At 40.5% G+C, this 21,160-nt stretch overlaps 1 protein-coding gene across 5 annotated transcripts in view; it reads left to right on the forward strand.

The window, feature by feature from the left end:
* 5-ht1 (serotonin receptor) overlaps positions 1-19,078 on the forward strand; it is a 212,671-nt gene extending 193,593 nt beyond the window's left edge. For all 5 annotated transcript variants that reach the window (XM_076777103.1, XM_076777104.1, XM_076777102.1 and 2 more), the window contains 4 exons: positions 11,756-11,899; positions 13,177-13,332; positions 13,440-13,600; positions 13,946-19,078. In XM_076777103.1, coding sequence (XP_076633218.1) covers positions 11,756-11,899; positions 13,177-13,332; positions 13,440-13,600; positions 13,946-14,441 — 957 coding nt within the window. In that variant the 3' untranslated portion in view covers positions 14,442-19,078. The remainder of the gene's footprint in view (positions 1-11,755; positions 11,900-13,176; positions 13,333-13,439; positions 13,601-13,945) is intronic.
* The last annotated feature ends 2,082 nt before the right edge of the window (positions 19,079-21,160 follow it).

A 21,160-nucleotide genomic window follows, 5' to 3' on the forward strand; every position in this document is an offset into this window, starting at 1 on the left:
TTAATGAACCGTTTATTCCCTTCTCCTAGGGTCAACCTCAATGCATCCTTGATTAAGCCTCGGAGGGTGTTCCAGAAAATATTGCGTATATCAGACACTTCTCTTTTCGTTACTTTTAAAATGTCCGTCGTAACCGAGCATATCTATTCATACATAGTTGAAAACAGACCAAGATTAATTTAAAAAAAATATTTGAAACAATATCACTATCTTTAGTTTCCTACAAACGAAATATAGATCTATTTTAAACAATATGTTGTAATAATACGTAAAGTTAATAAGATATTTTTATCGCCCGTCTAAATATTCGTATAAGGTTTGTTAATTGAGAGTTGATTGTTTCTTAACGATACACAATTTTTGTCTTAGATAAAATTTTACGTTTATAGTAGTAACGAGTTACGCGATTCCATGGAATTTTTTCCCGACCATGTTTATTTGTTGAAAAGGTGTTCCGCCAGTGGATCGTGGAACGATTTCGTTCGTTCGAAAAGAGCGTTCAAGGTTTTGTTCAATGTGTCCTAAATGCGAACACGTTCTGGTACTTCCGGCTTCCTTCGCCCGAAAGAGTCGTCTGCCTCTCACGGTAAAAAGCCGCAGTTTCTTTTTGTAGCCATCCTATCTCGGGACGCTTGTGTACCATTCGTTATTGTTCACTCGCCCCACTTCTGGTGATCTCGGTCACGAAATATACTCCTATACCATTTCTCCAGTGGATCACGTTTTTCTCTGCAGCGTTTTTTTTCTTTTTGTTTTTTACAGCTCCGCGAACATTTACACACCACTTGCGACGACATCGTGGAACGAGAAAACGGTCCATCTGCGTAATACAATTACTTCGAATCGTTCTCGAGAAACAGAAAAAGACTAATAAGAACTCGACGATGTATATTCCATCGTCGAACGATTTCTATAAATACTCTGGTGTATTCCTAGATTCGACTACCAATAAACATTGTTTATTGGTGGATAATGCATTCTGTTAATTGAACACTGAGACACGTATAATTCGTAGCATTTAAGTTTTATACGTAAACTTCGACTGGTGAAGGGTTTAATATTTACATTTCTTTCTCTGGATTCATCAACAGTCGTTGCACGTTTCTCTGCATTCGATCTAACTTTATTTATGTAACCGAAATAAATAGGAATTTTGTGCCAGAGACTGCATTTATAACACTCAACTATAAATCGTGCACTATTATATGCAGCCCTGACGCGACGAGAATTAAATCCATCCTATCCTTCAGCGACGGAAAATTATTCGCAACGTGAAATCCACGCGCGAAGCAAAGTAAACACAAACGAAAGTTCACGTACGCAATTTACGGTCACTGTTACGGAACGCCCAACAATCGTCGTTGATACTGCATTTTATTTCCCGGCGAAAAATTAAACATTCGAACGCGGCGCAAACGCAAAACACCGCAAACATTATTCAACGCTGGTTTATCAAACTATATTGAATACCGTGTCGGGCGAATCCTCCGAACAAAAATTGCAATCGTTTCAGCGCAAATCCTCGGCTAAATATATACGGTTACTCGTATTCGTACGCTGTAATGATGATTCGCTACAAATGAAAAGAAACTTTTTCCGTGAATTCGTTCCATTTATTTATAGCAAACGTTGTTCGTTATTCTGCGTTACTTCTATTTACCATGTAGTTTTCAATTAAATATGCGCTCTAACAAACCTGGTGGTTCTTCTCAAGAATTCGTTTTCAAAGCGAAATTGTTAATTTCTCGAAAAGGGAGCAATGAAATTTAGTCGACCGTAAGTTATCTATTATTAATTCTCAACTAGTAACACCGATAGTCGACCATCGAAGTAGTCGTTAATTTCGTTGAAAAAAATCGAAAGAATCTCTTGTCCATCTTTTGTTTCCGAATCTATGAATTTTTCTCGTATGGATTTCAGTTTCCCGTTCGAACCAGAGGAAACACCCACGGCAAGGGGGGTGTGAGAGGGGTGGTGGCAGTAAAGACAAAAGTCGATTCGCTTTCGCAGGTGGATTCCAATATCATGAATGGACTTTTAAGCAGGCATGCGTCAGTCCCTTCCTACATCCTCACTCGTTCTTTCCTCTTATCGGCATCACTCTTTTTCCGTGCACCTTTCACACATTCTCGGACGACTCTCCTGTCCGACCTCGTTCCGGTTTCACGACGAATTTTCTCGCGAGACTGCGAGACAGGACGTAGCGTTAATTAGCTCCGCGTAACGTCTACGATTTTCTTTCCTCAAAGCGAGATCCTCCGTGTCGTGAAAATTGTCCGGCATATACTTCTCGTTCGCCATGATTAAAGGCGAAAGTTTCGGCTGTGATCTTCGCGGGACACCTGCAGGTAAGTTATTAAGAATCCAAAGTGAATCCGACTGACAAAGGTGCTCTGTTTCGCCAAGACCGTGCAATTGAATTTTTTAAGCGTCGCAGGAAAAAGACACTTTGTGGGCTGTCCTCAGGAACGAGACGAGGAAAAATGTTCTCACATGAATTGTATCCTTTGTGGAGTGCCATTAATTTCCCAAGCCCGGCTTCCCTCGGTAACTTTCAGTTATACAACGACCCTGGCCGTCTCATTTAACCGGCAGCTCTCGATTCTCGGAGCCTGGCCTGATTCCGTTTATCCGAGATAACCGGAGGCCCGAATGTAAGTGGGAATTGAGTTCACTTGAGCCGCGTGACGTATCACTTAAGACCTTTTGAACGTGTCCATCGAACTGGACGGTTTCGATACACGGTTACTCCCATGATGATTCACTGTACAAGAGAAACTTGTTTTCGATGAACTTTTCTATTTATTCTTACCAAATGTTGTTTTTGTTACACTGGGTTACATTTTCTATTTACGAAGTATTACAGTTTCGTGTGTTACTTCTATTTGCGTAACCTTTTGTTTCTTACGAATTTTTTCCATTCATTTTTACCAACTGTTGTTTATTACAAAACTATATTCTATTTACGAAGTAGACTTTTTTTCAATTACAAACAGTATACAATAGTAATACAATGATAAAACTTTACAATTGCATTTAAAACAATTTAATTTATTGGGTCCTTTAACTAATTGTGAAAATTATTTCTATCCCGAAATCGACACTTTCGTAGAATGTTATGATGCTCGCTCGATTTACTCTTCCGATTGGTTCGATTGATAATGGTTCGGAGGCAATATGCTTTCCAATTGCTTCGACTGACGAGAAGTTCCAGAAGAGATATCTACTCTGCTCGCATTAGAGAAGTTCGATGGTTTAGCGTTCCGCGAGCCGATGTTTCATCCGCGGCTGTTTCGAGCGCTTCAGCTTCGAACCGAACGTTATGACAGTTTCGACACTTGTTGCTCCAGTATAGGAGTATTAATGTCGTCGGAACTTTCGTTCGGAATCGAGTACTCTGAATTATTGCACGGATCATTGATTTAAAGAACCGAACGAGCAAACTGCAGACACCGTTTCGAGGCAACGAGTAATTTTTCAAACGTTTCACGTGCAATCAAAAATTTTCGCTTCGATGAATCTATCAAATAATTGAGCAAACAACCATACGAGTCAACTTTCAAATTCATTGGCCAACTATTGGTGCAATGCTTTTTAATATTGTTTCATTCGTGTTACGTTCCTCTGTTAAAATATCTTTTTAACTATCTAAGTGTATTATTTAACTATCTAAATACTCCTGGTTTCTATTTGCCTCCGATGACCTCTGATGACCAGTGCTGACAAAAGTACAGAACTCCCGACAACTTTTGACACCATACAGCGATTGTTACTGATTGCTCCTGATTACTGCTTGCCTCTGCTGGACTCTGCTGACCATCGCTTATATTTCTGACAATCTATAACGATTGCTACTGACTTCTGCTAACCTCTGTTGGTCTTTGCTGATCTCTGTCAGCGTGTGCTTGTCTCTGCTGAACTTTCCTGGCCTCTACCGAACGCTACTGACCACTGCAGGTATTTCTGATAACGTATAACGATTAATACTTACTACTGCATGCCCCTACAAGTCTCTGCTTGCCTTTGCAGGTTTCTGCTTGCCTGTGCATGCCTTTGCTGGCCTCTGCTGAACACTGCTGACCACCTCTGATGCTTCTGACATCGTATAACAATTACTACATGCTACTGTTCGCCCCTGCTGATCTCTGCTTGCCACTGCATGCCTCTGCTCGTCTTTGCTGACCGCTGCTGACCACCTCTGATGCTTCTGACAACATATAACGCTTACTACTTGCTACTATTCGCCCCTGGTGATTTCTGCTTGCCACTGCTGGCCTCTGCTGACCACCGCTTATATTTCTGACAACGTACAACGATTACTACGACTCCTGCCACCCTCTGCTGACCTCTGCCAACATCTCCCGACATCAGCTGACCATCGCTGACCATCGCTGACCACTGCTGACCGTTGCTGACAAATTGTGATACGATGTAATATAATATAATATGTTTATATGTATTAAAGTGTTGTATAATGTAAATCTATGGCAATAAATGATATAATTTCAAAGAATTCTGTGTTCTCATCAATTTTACCCTTCTTTTCCTATCGATATCATTCCCTTAGTTATAAGACACTCCGAATCTTTTAAAATTTTCTAAGTTTCCCGGAAAGATTTCAAATTTCCCGCCGCCAGGAATTTTTGCGAATTCCTGGAAATGACGTCATTACGTAACATTACATAATTTTTGCCGAAAAATTTTGGCCGGAGAAATTTTAAAGAGCTATTACGTAATATTACGTAATATTACATAATGTTACGTAATATTACGTAATTCTTGCCGAAAAATTCCGGCCGCGAGAAATTCTGAAGAGCTATTACGTAATGTTACGTAATGTTACGTAATATTACGTAATATTACGTAATAGCTCTTTAAAATTTTTGCCGAAAAATTCAGGCCGGGATTTTAGCCGCTGCCTGAAACTTCTTGGAAGTTTCAGAGATTCCGAGAAGTTTCAGGGACGCCGGTAAGTTTCAGGGATCCGAGAATTTTCAGGAAATCTTAGAAATGGCGTTATTTCTATTTGGAGAGGGAAAGAGGGGTAAAAAATGATGAGAATACATACAATTCTTTGAAATTATATCATTTATTGCCATAGATTTACATTATACAAAACTTTAATGCATATAAACATATTATATTATATTACATCATGTCACAAGTTGTCAGCAACGGTCAGCAGTGGTCAGCGATGGTCAGCTGACATCGGGAAATGTTGGCAGAGGCCAGCTTAGGTCGGGAGATGCTGACAGAGGTCAGCAGAGGGTGACAGTAGCCAGTAGTAATCGTTGTACGTTACCAGAAATATAAGCGGTGGTCAGCAGTGGTCAGCAGCGGTCAGCAGAGGCCAACGGAGGCCAGCAGAGGCATGCAGAGGCAAGTAGAGTCCAGCAGGGGCAAGCAGTAACAAGCAGTAATCGTTATACGTTGTCGGAAGCATCAGGAGTGGTCAGCTGTGGTCAGCAGAGGCTAGCAGTGGCAAGCAGTGGCAAGCAGAGTCCAGCAGGGGCAGGCAGTAGCAAGTTGTAATCGTTATACGTTGTCAGAAGTATCAGGAGTGGTCAGCAGAGTCCAGCGGAGGCAGGCAGAAGTCAGTAGTAATCGTTATACGTTGTCAGAAATATAAGCGGTGGTCAGCAAGGGCCAGCAGAGGCTGGGAAAGGCTAACAGTAGCCAGTCGTAATCGTTATACGTTGTCAGAAGTAACAGGAGTGATCAGCAGCGGTCAGCAGAGGCCAGTGGGGACCTGTTGACGGGAGGTTGGATATTAGTTGTTGAAGAGCGAGAAGGGAAGTGTGAGCCTTTCTCTCTCGACTACCATGAGACGGTCCGAACTTACTTTGGGCAACTTCGGAGAATCGAGAAAGAGGGCATGCGTCATTTTGCCTTTGTCGGGTGTCCGAAACTCCACGAGCTCACGTACGCGTGATCTGACATAGTGTGAGAGAGCACCTACGGTGCCTTTTTGGCACCTCTGGTACGCACTCGTAGTAAATAGTAAATTGTATGCGTCGTTGACTACTGCGCAGGTCACATGAGTGGGGCAGGTCAGCACGATACACGAGCAACAAAGAGGTCCGACGCTCAAGACGAAGACAGAGATAGAAAAATTACGCCTATCTTTACAGGACGATATCTCAAAAACGAAAAGTCGAAAAGTCGAAAAGTCAATTGTTGATAAAACATTAGTAGTTTCGCAACTGGACGCGTATAAAGTTTTAGTATTTTTAATACGCGATATTGAACTGTTTATTAAAACATTACAACTAGTAAGTAAATTATTCGAATAACATTATTCATCAAAATTGTATTAAATGTATTTGACGTTATTAGCAACGATTATTTCATGAAAATTTATTTGATTTGATAGTCTGTTAGCCTCTATTTAACAAGACTAACACGATTTCAATTAAGCCGGTTAAATGAGCTGTCAAAATTTTGATATACAATCAACGGGAGCTAATCGGCTTCGCGGATGTAAACTCTGCACTAAACGCGATCGATTAGAAATCGAACACTGGTTTGTTTATTCCAACTTTTGATATTTTAAATAATTCAGTGATACATAACACTAAGGCCTCGCATTTAGACGTAGACAAATGAACGTAAGCATCGCGGGGGCTAATTCGTGCCTCACCCTGTATATATGGGCGACGCGACAGTCAAAGTATTAAATCGTAGATCAGTAATCCCCGCGCCAGAAAACTGCAATGATGAAAATCTCGTATATTGGTTCGGTCCGGTGGATCCGACGCTGACCGTGAAGAGGATTGTCGAGAAATCCGTGGAAATTCGCAGCCAGTGGCCCGCGTGAGCCGCTCCATTCTGATTTCGATGGTTTTGGAGTTGATCCAGGAATTCACCCGTACGATACGCGAATCTGCGTGATGTCGGTTCCAGCGGGGCGAGAGCGATAATTAGGAAATTCGCGAGCATTTCGAAGCGTCGGGAAAATCTCCAAGTTTCGCGCTGCGTCCCGACCCATTGGAATTCTGATACCGATATCGATCCTAATCTCCTTACGAGAGGAGTATGTTGCACGCTGACACGGCCAGATGATTTACGAGGCCGGTCCCGGTGCGGCAGCCTAACCGGAGATTCTATTGTACGCTGAACAAACGCTTTCCACCGAACCGTCAGTCGTTCGATGTCCACTCTCTCGCTAGATACTAGAGATTCGGAGGGCTTGTTTTCAACACACCGATCTGCACGGCCATAGTGTTGCGATTACGTTCACGGGATCAGCAGGAAAGATTCTCGCGACCCGGAAATTGAATTCCTTTTCCCAGAGGCCAAAGGATACGTTCCATCTACGTGCTCCATTCTTTCTCTTTTCTCCTTTCGAGCAAAGGATCTTATTTAAAATTCACGGAATCAACGATTCTTATTGGCACTATTTCAGCGACCGTTTCTCGTTTGGAAACACCAACACCAGCATCGAATCATCGTATCACGTTTAAACGTGTGCAGGATTAAAAAAAAAATAGTCATTGTTAGAAAAGTAAGGAAAATGATAGATTTGTTGATACGAAGATGTTTTTTTTTTTAATAATCCTTTGTAATAATCTTTGCCTTGTAGACTTAGAATCACTTTACGCGTTTACTTTTTCATTGCATTACTGTATAGTCTGTAACCTCGTAAGCTTGATGAGAAACGAAACGATTTGTAGAATCACCGAATATTTCGAAAATTTCCCGAAATACTTAGGTCTACGTAAAATTAAAATATCATGGCTGCGTTTTATTACGCAACTACAGAAACGGCGACCTTATCGAAACCAAGGAAACTGGCTTGTGCAACTTTGACAGAAGCTGGAGTTTTATTTAGGGACACGCTCGGCGAGCGTTCTTCAGGGACTCGAAAAATGGGACAGCCTTTTAAATCAATCGTCGCTCGTAGTGTACCACTCTGTACCTCTCGTGATTTAACATTTGTACGCGAGTAGCTTTGAATAGAAGCTGCACACGTTCTATCCGGCTGGCAAACGGCCGAGCGGACGCACTCGCCACTTTTATTATTTATTGCAAATAAATTATTTATCGCCCGGCGTTACGTACGACTTTTGAACCTTATCGCGTGCTCCGCGTGGCCTGCCATGAATTTCGCAACGGATAAATTCGCCGCGTTCCCGAAAACCCTTCGTCCACGTCCACCGGCTCGACATTTCTAATTAACTGGCCAGGCATCTTCAATTAACCGGATTGAAACATCCGAACGGAAGCGAGAACTCTCGTCCAATCGTATTTCCGCCAGAGACGTGCGCTTTGAATTAATGAGAACTTTCCAGATAGAACGTTTGTTTATTCCAGCGACGTTTCCAACGGCCCCTTCGACCGTTTGGCGATAAAAAAATGTAATATCGGTCGTTTATCTTTGAGGGAGAAAATGATTTGTTATCTAGTAAAGATTCGAAGAGTTTGAGTTTGCAAAAAGGTCCGTTGTTTTATTTGTTCCAAGGATCCTAACTCTTTATGTTAAATAGTCGAGTGCTTGCGAGAGGAACGGGTCCCTCTGGCGGCGAGTACGAGAAGCGATGGACTCCACGCTTTGACTCGCAAAGTAATAGAAATTGTCTGTTAATGTAAAATAAAGCGCAGAAATTCGACAACGTTGTCACAGTTAAAATAACAAAGTTAAATCGTTGCGATGCAACGACTCGATGCTCGATAGTCACCGCCAGTCGACAGTGTTCGACAATAATCGAGTGACTTAGGACGCAGGAAAGGCGAATTCCTTTCATCGATCTTTCGAAAGAATCGTTACCATTTTCGACAAAAAAGTAGATCGTCGAAGATCCCTGTATTCCGACGAGAAGGGAAATCTCCCCGTTTCTTCTTACGACGAACAAGGCTCTGTTCATAAAGCTGGATGCTTTTTAGTTCCCACGGATCGCCCACGCTCTTTCTCCCGGCCCTTCGTCGCTCCGCGTCGACGAAATCGTAGCTCTGAACTATTGCGCTCCGATATCCTTGGCATCGACCAGGGCCAAAGAGATCCGACCTCACGTTACGATCGAACTTACACGAGACGTCGTAGAAATGAGCGATCGTCGGCTGGCAACCAAGCCAATTACAGGCTCGGAAGGGGGACGTGGGGGTGGACGAAGTCTCGGTGGCCTTCTTTTCCAGAAAGCTGAGCGCTTTCCATCAGAACGCGTTCAGCTTTCAGACTTTTATAGGTGTGCTCGATTCCTTATCGATGTGCACGCGCGAGGCTATCGTATTTTACTCCTGCAAGGGTGGTTAGGTACGATTAGTGATGTGATCAATCCAACGACACACTCATTAAGGGGTGTTTCCAGTTCAGCACCCTTTAAAAAAAGATCGTTTTGCGCTATTATTATGGCTCGAGCTTTTAAAAATATGATTTTTAAAGATTTTTTTTATATTTAGTTACAGTAATGGAATTACAAGTGCCCTAGTGGGCGTCAAGTGTATTCAGGTTACTCGTATCCAGTAGAAAAATTGCTAAACAATAATAACCAACTTGATCCATACGAAACTGGATTTTAATCGAGCCATAGTACGATAGTATTCTTTAATTTTTCAAAAGCCTTTGATGGGATACGTTACAATCGTCGTTTTAATAAAGTGATAGTCTTGGGATGCTTAAGTACAGTTACCACCTAGTTTCCAGCTCATCTCTCTGATTGCTGTCGTACTATGCAGATTGTAAGTAGGATCAAATCCTCTTAGCGTTCTATCAAATTAGGCGTACCCCAGGGATGTATTCTCTGTTGTTACTCTCCATTCGCATAAATGGCCTACTATCCGCTCTATTACGTCGCAAGCACATTCTGTACGTTGATGATTTACAAATATATCTTTACTATAATCGAAATGATTCTTTCGTTAAATAAAATTGTCCATCTATACCACGGAAACATTTAAATAAACACAAGATAAAATACTAAATAACTTGTATCGGGACAAATCAATTATTACATAATTGAATGCAGTGTAAAAGAATTGCATAAAAATACTAGTAATTCTCCCGTACACCGATGATTTTGCTTTTTGCAAGGGTAACAGATTAGAGACGAGTCCGCCACGTAGTTGAGTCGACGTTGTTCCGTTTAAAAGCACAATAACTACTACTTCGAGCCGTAGCATTACTTATATTTCCATCGTAGAGTCCGTTCCTCCAGTAATTTTCATTATGCCGTTCGTTATTACTATAGTCGCGGAAACGGATATTACAATTTCGCCATTCGACTCTTCGTTATTACGTTTCCATTGCTGTATTTTCTCTTATAAGGACCAGCTGTAATCAGAGCTTGTCTTCGACGGAAGACTCTTCGTGCATTCGATGCAGGTCGAGTGGTTTCCTCCAACGGTTCTATTTTTGTTTCAAACCGTGTTCGAAAGTCGGCAGACGGAATGGAAAAGCGTGCGTTAAACAATTAACGAGTTGAGAGCGTTAGGTAGAGTTTTCTCCCGCGAAGCATCGAAAGTTCAAAATCAATTCCACGTTCGGGGAATGAGAATGGATGAAAGGACGAGACAGGCAACTAGCAAGTACGCAGACGGTACTGACAATGCCTGAAATCGTCGCAGACCTTTTTATTTCCGGTTTAAATCACAGAGAGGAAAAGAGCGTTGTCACGAGACTTGACGTTTCATTTATTACGTTCGAGAGTAAACTTATAAGTTCACGGTAAACCGTAAACATTATCGGAAAGTTTCGTCGACGCACAGGAAATATATTCACAGACTACGCCTCTTCTCTGTACAAACTCCTGACGGTGACGTGCTAGACAATAGAAGAATTAATTTATGCAGTCTATCAACGGGAAAGCTTCGCAATATTTCCTGGTTATGTATTTTCCCCCTTCCCCCTTCTCCCACCGGACAAAATTCCAACGTGCCTAAAACTAAAACGAGGCGGCTTTCGTTGCCCGAAAAAATCTGAAATCGAAAATGTTTCGGTACAAGTGATGCCCCCAATATCAATCACTCTATGATGGAGGATGACCCGTGGCAGGTCGCCCAAGATTGATGACAAAAATTAATTGAAAGCAATCTTTACCCAACGGAGTGATTAAAGTTATACAAAGTAAGTCTCGTACAAGCTGGGGCGAAACTTACGGTGCGATAAGGCGGAGTCTTCGCGCGAAAACACATCGAGAACGTAGAATGGAATATTTTTATATTTATTTGTTAAGTATTTGGTAACATAAATATACAATTACACCTACTCGAATTCGTACGTTATAATAATGGTGATTCGCTATGAATTAAAAGAGAAACTTGTGTTTTATGAACATACGTGGCTTGGACCCATCTCGTCCCTTCGTCGAAGTAAAGCTGCAATGGGCGCGGTCGGTACAAGAATGGGTTTGGGGGAAAAATACCGTATCGTTGATATTAATATTCAAACAAAAATCACCATTACAGTGTACGTATACGAGTGGATGGTATACTTCCAAGCTTACGGTTACGTGCTGTACAAGATTGCCAGATTACCCTGTGTAACGATCGATGATTACGATTACTACGATTACTCTCGGTAATTAATTGCATTAAGGATCAAGGGATAGTTGATTAATGCCCGAGTCTGGAAGACGGATGATCCCAGACGTTTGAACGATCGTATTGCACGAATGCTGTGACTCGATGGCCGAAGATCCCGGAGCGGTGCGGGGTGTGTTGTCATCGCTAAAGACACCCTCAGGATCTTCGGAGTGGCATCGATCGAACGCGGCGCGACTCGAGCCGCGCGTCAGCTAACAGATAATTTATTTATTTACAGATAAACTCCAGATGGTCGCTGGGGCCCGAGCTTTGCGACATGTGGACCAGCAGCGACGTTCTCTGCTGCACCGCCTCGATATTGCATCTGGTGGCTATCGCGGTCGACAGATATTGGGCAGTCACCGATCTCAATTATATACAGGTTAATTAACACCGTCGCGGTCGGCAGCGAGCCGGTACCAGAACGTAACGAATGACGGAACTTGCGTCACGATCGCGTGTTAGGGACCCGTAGGGACGACAGTATCGGGAAGGAGATCAGGCCACGCTCCGGATAAGCTCCGAATATTGATCCCAGAGTGTGATTCGATAATCGGGTTCCCGGTGTCCTGCTCCCCTTTATTCGAGAACCGGGGGATCATTAAAATAGAGGATGCAATTAGTTGGCCCATTGCGTGCACGATCCTAGCTGTTGTTTTGTTTCTTTTCCTTCGAGGAGATTCCGCTGAATTGCACGCGGGAAAGATTACAGCAACGATTCTTAAACCGAACGTCGCTCCATGTTCATTTCTCGTACAATGAAATTCGACACCAGCAATATATCATCGAGAGTCGCTTTTATCTTATACTAAAGGTAATTTCCCCCAACAACCGTTCGTTCATTCTTTCTTGAAGGGATTAAAATAATACTTCCAGATAACCCATAAATATGTATCGATAACAATTTATAAATAATGCAACACCGAAGCAACTTTATCGAAAAATTTAACGTGAATAACATATTTTCAAGAGTATCTTTCCAAATTCTCACAAGTTCAAAGGGATAGAAATGTACAATTTTGCGAACCGAGTCTCGGTTTCAGAATCGTTGCCGTAGAACGAACTTCGCGGTGGAATCTTTTTCAGATTGGACACTTCGAAACGGCGAGCGAAATCGGAACAGGGAATTTATGTTTTATTCAAGTTTGGTCACAAGGTGGTCGATCAAGATGGCGTCGTATCAATGACGACCGATGGTTAATCGAATCTAAATCCAACGATATCCTGGTACCAGTACCCGCATGTCCTGCTCTGGGATTTGAGACTCGGGATTACGATAATATCCTTGTAGTTCGAGAAGCTGGCCATCTCGAGCGAAACGCCGAGTTATATTGAAATAGTTCTGGCAACGGGACAGAGCACATTTAGCGATTGCCTAAATTGCGCTCGATCATACGAGAACTTGTACAAACGATATATCGGTTCAGTCTTTGGTAGGAATCCCCTTCGAAAACTCGAAACGTTCGAATATTTGTATTATTCCAATAACCAAACGCCCTCGATAAGCAGTTTTCGACCTTGGCCTGAACGCTATCCCGGACACAGGGATATAAAAATATCTGGCATAGAAAAAAGAAAAAGTGGCTCGAACGGGGAGTGGGTTGATATCGAACGATTCACGAGTACGATAGCCGCTGAAGGAATTTCTTTACTTCCCAGGCGAGGAATCCGAGGAGGATCGGTATCCTGATCGTCACCGTCTGGCTGGTGTCCTTAGGAATCTCGTTGGCGCCCCAACTCGGCTGGAAAGATCCTGATTATTTAGACCGTATTGCCGACGGAACGTGTCTGGTGTCGCAGGACCTCGCATACCAGGTTGGTGCATTTTATTATTCGCGATGCAACGACGCCTAGAATTACGCGATTCGCGTGTACGTTCAACGAAACGACTGACACGGGAATTTTCTTTAAATACTTTTCAGATCTTCGCCACTTGCACCACTTTCTATCTGCCTCTGCTCGTCATTCTATTCCTGTACTGGAGGATATTTCAAGCGGCGCGAAAGCGGATCAGGAAGAGACCCGGAACTATCGTGCAGCCGCCCCGTGAAAGAAGAGGCATCCTGAGACTCGTCACGAGAAGGTAGCGGTTCTCTACACACCTAACACATTTCACGTTACGCGAGACTCGTTAGCGCATTACCCCCTTTTTTTTGAAACTTCTGCAACTGTGGCAAACAAATGGCAATCGTAATCGATTGCATTCATCGCCAATAGATAGGAAAATCACGATTCTTTAATATTACGGTGTTCCAAATTAACCCTGATTTCCACAAAACCCATTCTATTGAATATGCATTCCAACTATAACACGAAACTTTTGAATAGTCAAACACATTTTTACCAAGCGACCACAATTTGTTCGTTTCAATGTTTCTCCGTAAATAAAATCACCGACGTTACGACGATGATGCGACGATGTTTCCAGGCCCCGGGAGGAGTCGACGGCGTTCACCATAACGAGATCGACGCCGGACCATTCGTCGATCTCGCCAGAGAAATCGTCGTCGTACAACGGGGCGAACGCGACGACGCAGCCAACGACGGTGACGCCGTCCGTGGTGTCCACGACGACGACCACCACCACCACCGCGACCACCGTGACGCATCCGTCGAGCAGCCACTCGACCTCATCCACGAAAAGAACACGCGAGACGATCGAGTCGAAGCGCGAGAGGAAGGCAGCGAAGACGTTGGCGATAATAACCGGGGCGTTCGTCGCTTGTTGGCTTCCGTTCTTCCTGGTGGCGTTGCTCCGCGCCACGTGCGAGGTATGCGAGCCGCCGGAGCTGATGGCCAGCTTCTTCCTCTGGCTGGGTTACTTCAACAGCACCCTGAACCCTGTCATCTACACAGTGTTCTCGCCAGAGTTCAGGCAGGCGTTCAAGAGGATGCTCTGCGGTAGTTCCAGGATAATTCGCTAACAGTGGATTTAAACGAGACCGTTCTCGATGCGAGTAAACGTGTGCGCGACGAACAAAGATAAACATGGACGCGTGCGTTTTGTGTACATACAGTAAACACTCCTACCCTTTCCCTCGGATATAGTTCAACTACCGTGTCGCGTACTTAGGCACGCCTTAGAGAGTCCGTAGACGTTTTTCCTTGAAAGTTGTCGCCGTAACGACGCGGTGCAACGACGCCAGATTAGGCGAACAGCGAACATTCTTCCGTCGAAGTTGCTCCGAGATTTTTTCAAGGTCCACGGAGTCGATTTCTTCGACGGCCCGACGCCGCCTCGGGGCGGTTCGACGTTGTTTCGTGGCGACTGTTCCTAAAGATAGAGCCACCCTATGAAAGTTCTCTTTGAAATAGCTGCATTCTCCAATACGTCTATGATAATAATTGCTACGTTCGATTTACTCGATTCGCGAAGAGAGAGAGGGAACGCCGATCGATTCGACCGGTGGATACGAATAATAATTAATCCTGCGATTGCTACGTCCGCTCGGAACACTCGCGATATCGATATTTGGGCGTCCCAGAAAATAATGCATACTTTGAAACCTTGATATCGATAAATTCAACGACTGTAGCGATGCACAGTTCTAAGCGTTGCGAACGATAACTGGGGTTTCATAGATTATGGTACACCGAGCTTTTATGAGAATAAATAGATACTCTATTAGGTACCGTGTGAAATTTCCATGTTCATAGACCGAAATGAGAACGCTATATTTTCGAGAAATTAGATTTTTTTTATATTTAAGCGACATAGTTTGTGTTTATAAATTTGAATATTTTGAATTTACATAAACTGTTTTGTTTGTTTGATGTTTGTAATTATTCGATAACGTCTTAATCACTCTTCAGTCTGCTTCTGATAAAACAAACAAAAGGTTTATCTGAAAACAATTAAAGGTTTATCTGAGAACAATAAAATATATAAAATGTATACTAATTTGGTTCTACTGCGAATTAAAAATAACAGGAAGCAAAGAAACTTAAATGAGCAATATTTTTTGGGACATTCTAATAGTAGTGATGGGACTGATACGATTTTGATATTCGGGTAATTCAATACCGAAGTGCTAGATAAGAAGTACTCAGTGGTATCGAGATCTCAAATACTTGGTATCAATTTTCAATATAAATACTTTTGCAATAAATGTTTGATCGATACTAATATTGTACGATACATAGTAGTCATCGATACTATTACAACTGTATTAAAAATAATAAATAAAATCTAATTGATATAAGACGACGGTACGAACAACAATTTGTAATAAAATGTATAGAACAATGAGGAGGTTTATGAAACTATGTAACATTGTAAAACTGTCACACTCTCTGATGATACTATTTAACAAATTAAAACATTTTTTCTGATCTACAAATATCATTTCTGAGTGATCCTTGTAGTGCATCCCGTCCCAAAAATGGATTTTTGCGAAAACGTAAGTGTTTTAACAAAAATCAAACGTTACGTGGAAACTAAAAATGCTTGAAAATTCAATTTAATCTGAAAGATAGGGGAAAGTTTCCTCATTATGTGAATGTATATATCATTCAATATTTGTGACCTTCGATAACTAAAAACGGACATCAATGTTTTAAAAAGTGATGATTTTTATACTTTTTACTTATTATTTTTACATTTTTACGAAAAGTTCGTCCAAGAATTTATTGCACAATATCAAATTCGAGAAAAATTTCTGAAGAAAAAACTATGCAGAAATATATGCACGATACAAACTTCTCGTAAAAATGCAAAAATAATCACTTTTTAAACTTTGATGCATATTTACGGGCATTAAAGATTACAAAATTGAATAAATATGATACATTAATGTGTTCGAAAATTCCCTTATGTTTCAAAAGTGAATTAAATTTTCTAGCACTTTCAGCTTTTTATATTTTCGATCCATGTTTTTCAAAAAACAAACTGTAATTCTACTTCCTGATTCGTATCTTAAACAAAAAATTCTATAGGGATCACCCAATGGATGTACGAAATAAAAATTAAATTGAAACAATTGTAGCAATTATAATCATAGTTTATCTCTTCCCTTAGGCATTCTTTGGCAAACGAATGTAATTGCTAGAATTCTATTAATTTAATTTTCAATCGTAACAAACACTACTCGTTATTAATTTGTAGTATCAAATATGTATCGATACTTTCGTAGAAATGAGTATCGATTCTCTCTTTGATAACGTTTGATACTGTTTAATATTAAATTATACTTTACGGGCTAGTATCGATTAGTATTAATTTGGTATCATTCCCATCACTAATAAATATGTATACGCCAAACAACTGATGGGACTGGCACGATTACATGGTAATAATATTCGAGAGATTTGGCATGAGAGTACTCGATGAGAATTATCGAAATGTACCGAAATCTCAAGTACTTGGTATCAATTTTCGATATCGTGATTTTTGTGAGGAAACTTAATCGTGATGCCACTACTGTATAATATCGAATACACATCGATCGTATAGTAAATGTATCAAACGTAAGAAACAAAAGGTTACTTTATCTGTTCAATTGTTAACTCATTTATTCGATCATATCTAACGATCTTTTCATGAGCAACGATTTATGTCCGATGATTACATCAGCTTTATTTATTTGTGTAATTTTTTATTCACAAAACATCGCTGTATTCACATAATCACAACATAATAAGTTTGCTCAACACTGGTATCGACCAATATTCGTTACAAAAGTATCGTTATTGGAAATCAATATCAAGTACATACGAGTTGTTGTATTTGATACGTATCGATACTTTCGTAAGATGTCAAAATGATCTAGTATAATATGATACGATAGAGTCTCCCGTATCGTAAGTTCTGTCATCCAAGCATAGTAGGATACTGGAACAATCGATGATCGGATATGGTTGGCGCAACCGAACTTTATTATCTGTTACCGATGGTATCGATACGGTATTATTTAAACCCTCACCGCGCAAAACCATCGTGTACAGACGCGTAAACCATCGTTTCCTCCATTTCTGCTCACGACACGATCGCTACGATTTTCGTTTAAAGGTAACGAGTATTAATAGATGTAGACGTCGATGACGTTTCTTTACGTCGACAGTAGTTCTCGCCAATGATCCATCGATCGTGCGCTAATCTTGGTGACATTTCGTTCCCCGTGTCGAGAAGAAAGTTCTTCTATTATACTATAGTCATGCACAGTGATTCTAGAAAGAATAAGCGAGAAGGTGCTTAGTTTATTATGACATTTGAAAAAAGAATGCATTCACGCATTCTAAAACAACTGCTCAATTTTTTAAGGGTTCTGGATTGGAATCTTGTACATCGGACACATTAGTTTCTTTTGAAAAGAAACTTGATTTTACAATTTTAAACTTTGTACGTATAAAAGTAGGTTTTAAGTTGTTACTGAATACATATCTGTTTCCGTTGTAGCGTTTGACCACCTTTTTAATAAAGGCATTTATTTCAAATCATGTTTTCACTACTACAGTCTGATACTTTTATACGTAGAACGGCGATTTCCATAAAAAGACTATTAATGTTTAAGATAACCATTCTCGTATCACGAATCACTGGCCACCGTACGATTATTTCTATATTTATTTCTATATTTATTTCTATATTTATTGGACAAAATGAAACGAAACGTCGAAAAATATACTTTCGACCGAACGTGTACGACCGAAAATTTGAAAGAGTTTTCGTTTGTGCGTCACATACGTGAACTCGACTTTGTACGAGGCACGCTGAAAGATTTCAACGGACGTTCTCTGTGCTCTTTTAACTGAGCAGCAAAGAAAATTCGAAAACGTTCATCCTTTGAGACGTTAGTCGCTCTTTCAATTTTCGGGGAGACTTCCCTGCAAAAAGAATCACTACGATCCGAATGAATAGATCCGACATCTTTTCTTCGCTCTAAAATCCATTATAATTCGCCGGATAGAGACATCTTGGAGTTTATCCTTGGTATACGAGCGTTCGTGTTCCTCGAATCGTATTTCTTTTTAACGAGAAACTCGCTCGACAAAATGTCGCCAAGCTTTGCGTTTCGTCAAGTAGACACGTTCACCGACACATTTGTAAATTACCCGATGATTGTATATCGACGATCGTCTGATAATGCCTTACTATATACGAACACATACTCTACTATCCGATAGTTACGCGCGTTTCGTCGTTTTACCAGTGTTCAAGCAATCTTCGACAAAACATCAACGTAACAGAAAAAAAAAATACATGAAAAGATACAAAAAAAAGAATGGAAAAATATACGTAAGTGGCGGTAGTACGGCAGTAGTACGGCAGTACAGTTGTACAGCGATCTAAATAATTTAAGGCTACGTCCCTTTTCGATGATGCAATATTACTTAAAACGAAGGACGTATAATACGAAACGATCGAGCAAAATACTTGTTCTTACGAGGAATGTACGTTCTTAGAAAGAATGGAACAAAGGTGAGAAAAGTACGTTTACAACGCTGCTTCGTGTGTATATTTCTTTGCAATCACTGATGTAAATAAATGCAACAGTTTCGAAACGGTCGGTCGAGTCACTCGGCCGACGTCAACTTGACATTTTGTGTGGTTTATTTCCCACGAATGACCCGTTATTAATATCTTTATTAATCCCTGATTCCGCTAGCACCGCGACAATCGATGATTCGAGGTATGAAGTTGAGGTACGAGTTGATTCAACTCGTTAAATTCAAACATTAAATGAATATACATATATCACAATTAAAGAACGATTCCCTTTCTCGATTTTCGATGGCACGTTTAACCCATGAAGAATTTTATTGAATCGCGATTGTAAAAGAAATACAATAAACATTCCAAGCTACCGTTTTTCTTTTGATGCTATGTGAAACACACACGAGGTATACGAATAGACCTTTCACCTTATGAACCTTGATGACCCAATCTGACTGCCATAGCGAGTTATTTTTTAAATAAATGATGTATTACAATTTAAAATAAAAAATAGAGAATTTTCAGTGTAGTTGTAAATGGGGTACATCCTTACGTATTTTAATAGTCTTGAAATCTTTAAATAATTTTAATCGATTGGTTACTCCAATGAAATTAATGATGCTCAATTCTGGACCATACAGCTTTCATTTCGCTAAAAAATACTAAAATTTCTATGATTTTATTTTCTGTCTCATTTCCACTTGTGTTTATTTGGGTGGTAATGGAGCTTTAGAGCCCCATAGAAATGGGCCGAAAAAATACATTGGGTGAAAGGTCTACTCGTATACCTCGTCTGTACCCAAAGAGTGACTTCGTCTATTTTAGCGGTTGAGTCGCAGACAGTTTTCACAGCCACTGTTCTTTGAATATAGAGATCAGATTTCTTGCTGTCGATACTTCAGTTTGCGTGAAACCAAATTCCATAATACAAACGAAGTACCGACTTCGTAAGAAATCGATAGTTATAGAGAGATCAGTTCGTTTAAACGAACAATGTCGCTTTAATCATGTAAAGTTACCAAACGTAGAAAAGTCTTTAGAAACTATTTCTTTAACCGATCAATTTTCAAAACTCGGTTTCCTAAAAAAGAAAACCTCGTATGAAATAATTTTATTATACATTTTCGATTTATAGTGTCAGGATCTTCTTTTCCCCCCAAGCGTACATTCAATGAAAATCGATTAATTTTGATTTCATCTAACCAAATGATTTTTTCACTAAATAAAACTCCAACTTTTATATACTTTTCCAAAACCTTCGATGTTATTCTTCGAAAAGTTTCTCTTTCTTTTCGACTGCTGAAAAATTAAATTCCTTTAATGCTCTTTGAGCCGACCATTGGCTAATCCTTTTCTCGCCATTTTCCTGGATCTAGGAAGTTTATCTGACTGGCATACCGACCTGAAAATTCGGAGGTGATTTTGGCATCCTCTTCACATGGATGGCGGTCAGTTGAGAAACTATTCACTGAATTAGTATTGATGGGTTGACAGCTGTAGGTGTGCATAGATACATGTGAGTTGACTGCAGGGAAATTCATTTCTAAATCTGTTGGTAATGTTGTGAGTGGCACGAAAATGGTAATGGAGTTTCGAAACCCCATAAAAATGGGCCGAAAAAATACATTGGGTGAAAGGTCTACTCGTATACCTCGTCTGTGGTTCAATTTTATTCTGTCGTATATGTAGAACGCTGTTATATGGATTGGATGCGTTCCTACGCGATAATAGTCACTGACAAAGGCGGAAGATGTCGCCAATAATCACTTTAATTTAGTAGGCTAGTGATCAAACTTAGCTTAGCACAGACCCCCACAATTATACTCCACGTACCTTACTCGCATACCACGCATTATACCCCAAATTAGTTATAAGAAACTTGTACCTGCTTTATAAAACTTTTCTATTCCTGTAATTGGATCCATGGGTCCTACAAGTGAGCTTACGATCTTTATTTATATTTGATAAATACGATTAAAGTTTAATCAAATCATAGTACACAATATTTGATCACTATATACTCGTTATAATGGAAGTAAATTTGTTGTCCTGTTCTTTTTCAATAAAAGCATCTTCGTTTTTATTTCATCGTTGCATCCGCACTTGCAGTGATTTATTAAAATAAAATTTAATAAAGTTGAAAATTCCTCGTTCGATCTATCATTACAGTATACTATCGTCCAAAGTCAATAAGGACCTATTCCACTTTTC

The sequence above is a fragment of the Colletes latitarsis genome, chromosome 11 (assembly GCF_051014445.1).
Source record: "Colletes latitarsis isolate SP2378_abdomen chromosome 11, iyColLati1, whole genome shotgun sequence".
In the NCBI taxonomy this organism is placed as follows: domain Eukaryota; kingdom Metazoa; phylum Arthropoda; class Insecta; order Hymenoptera; family Colletidae; genus Colletes; species Colletes latitarsis.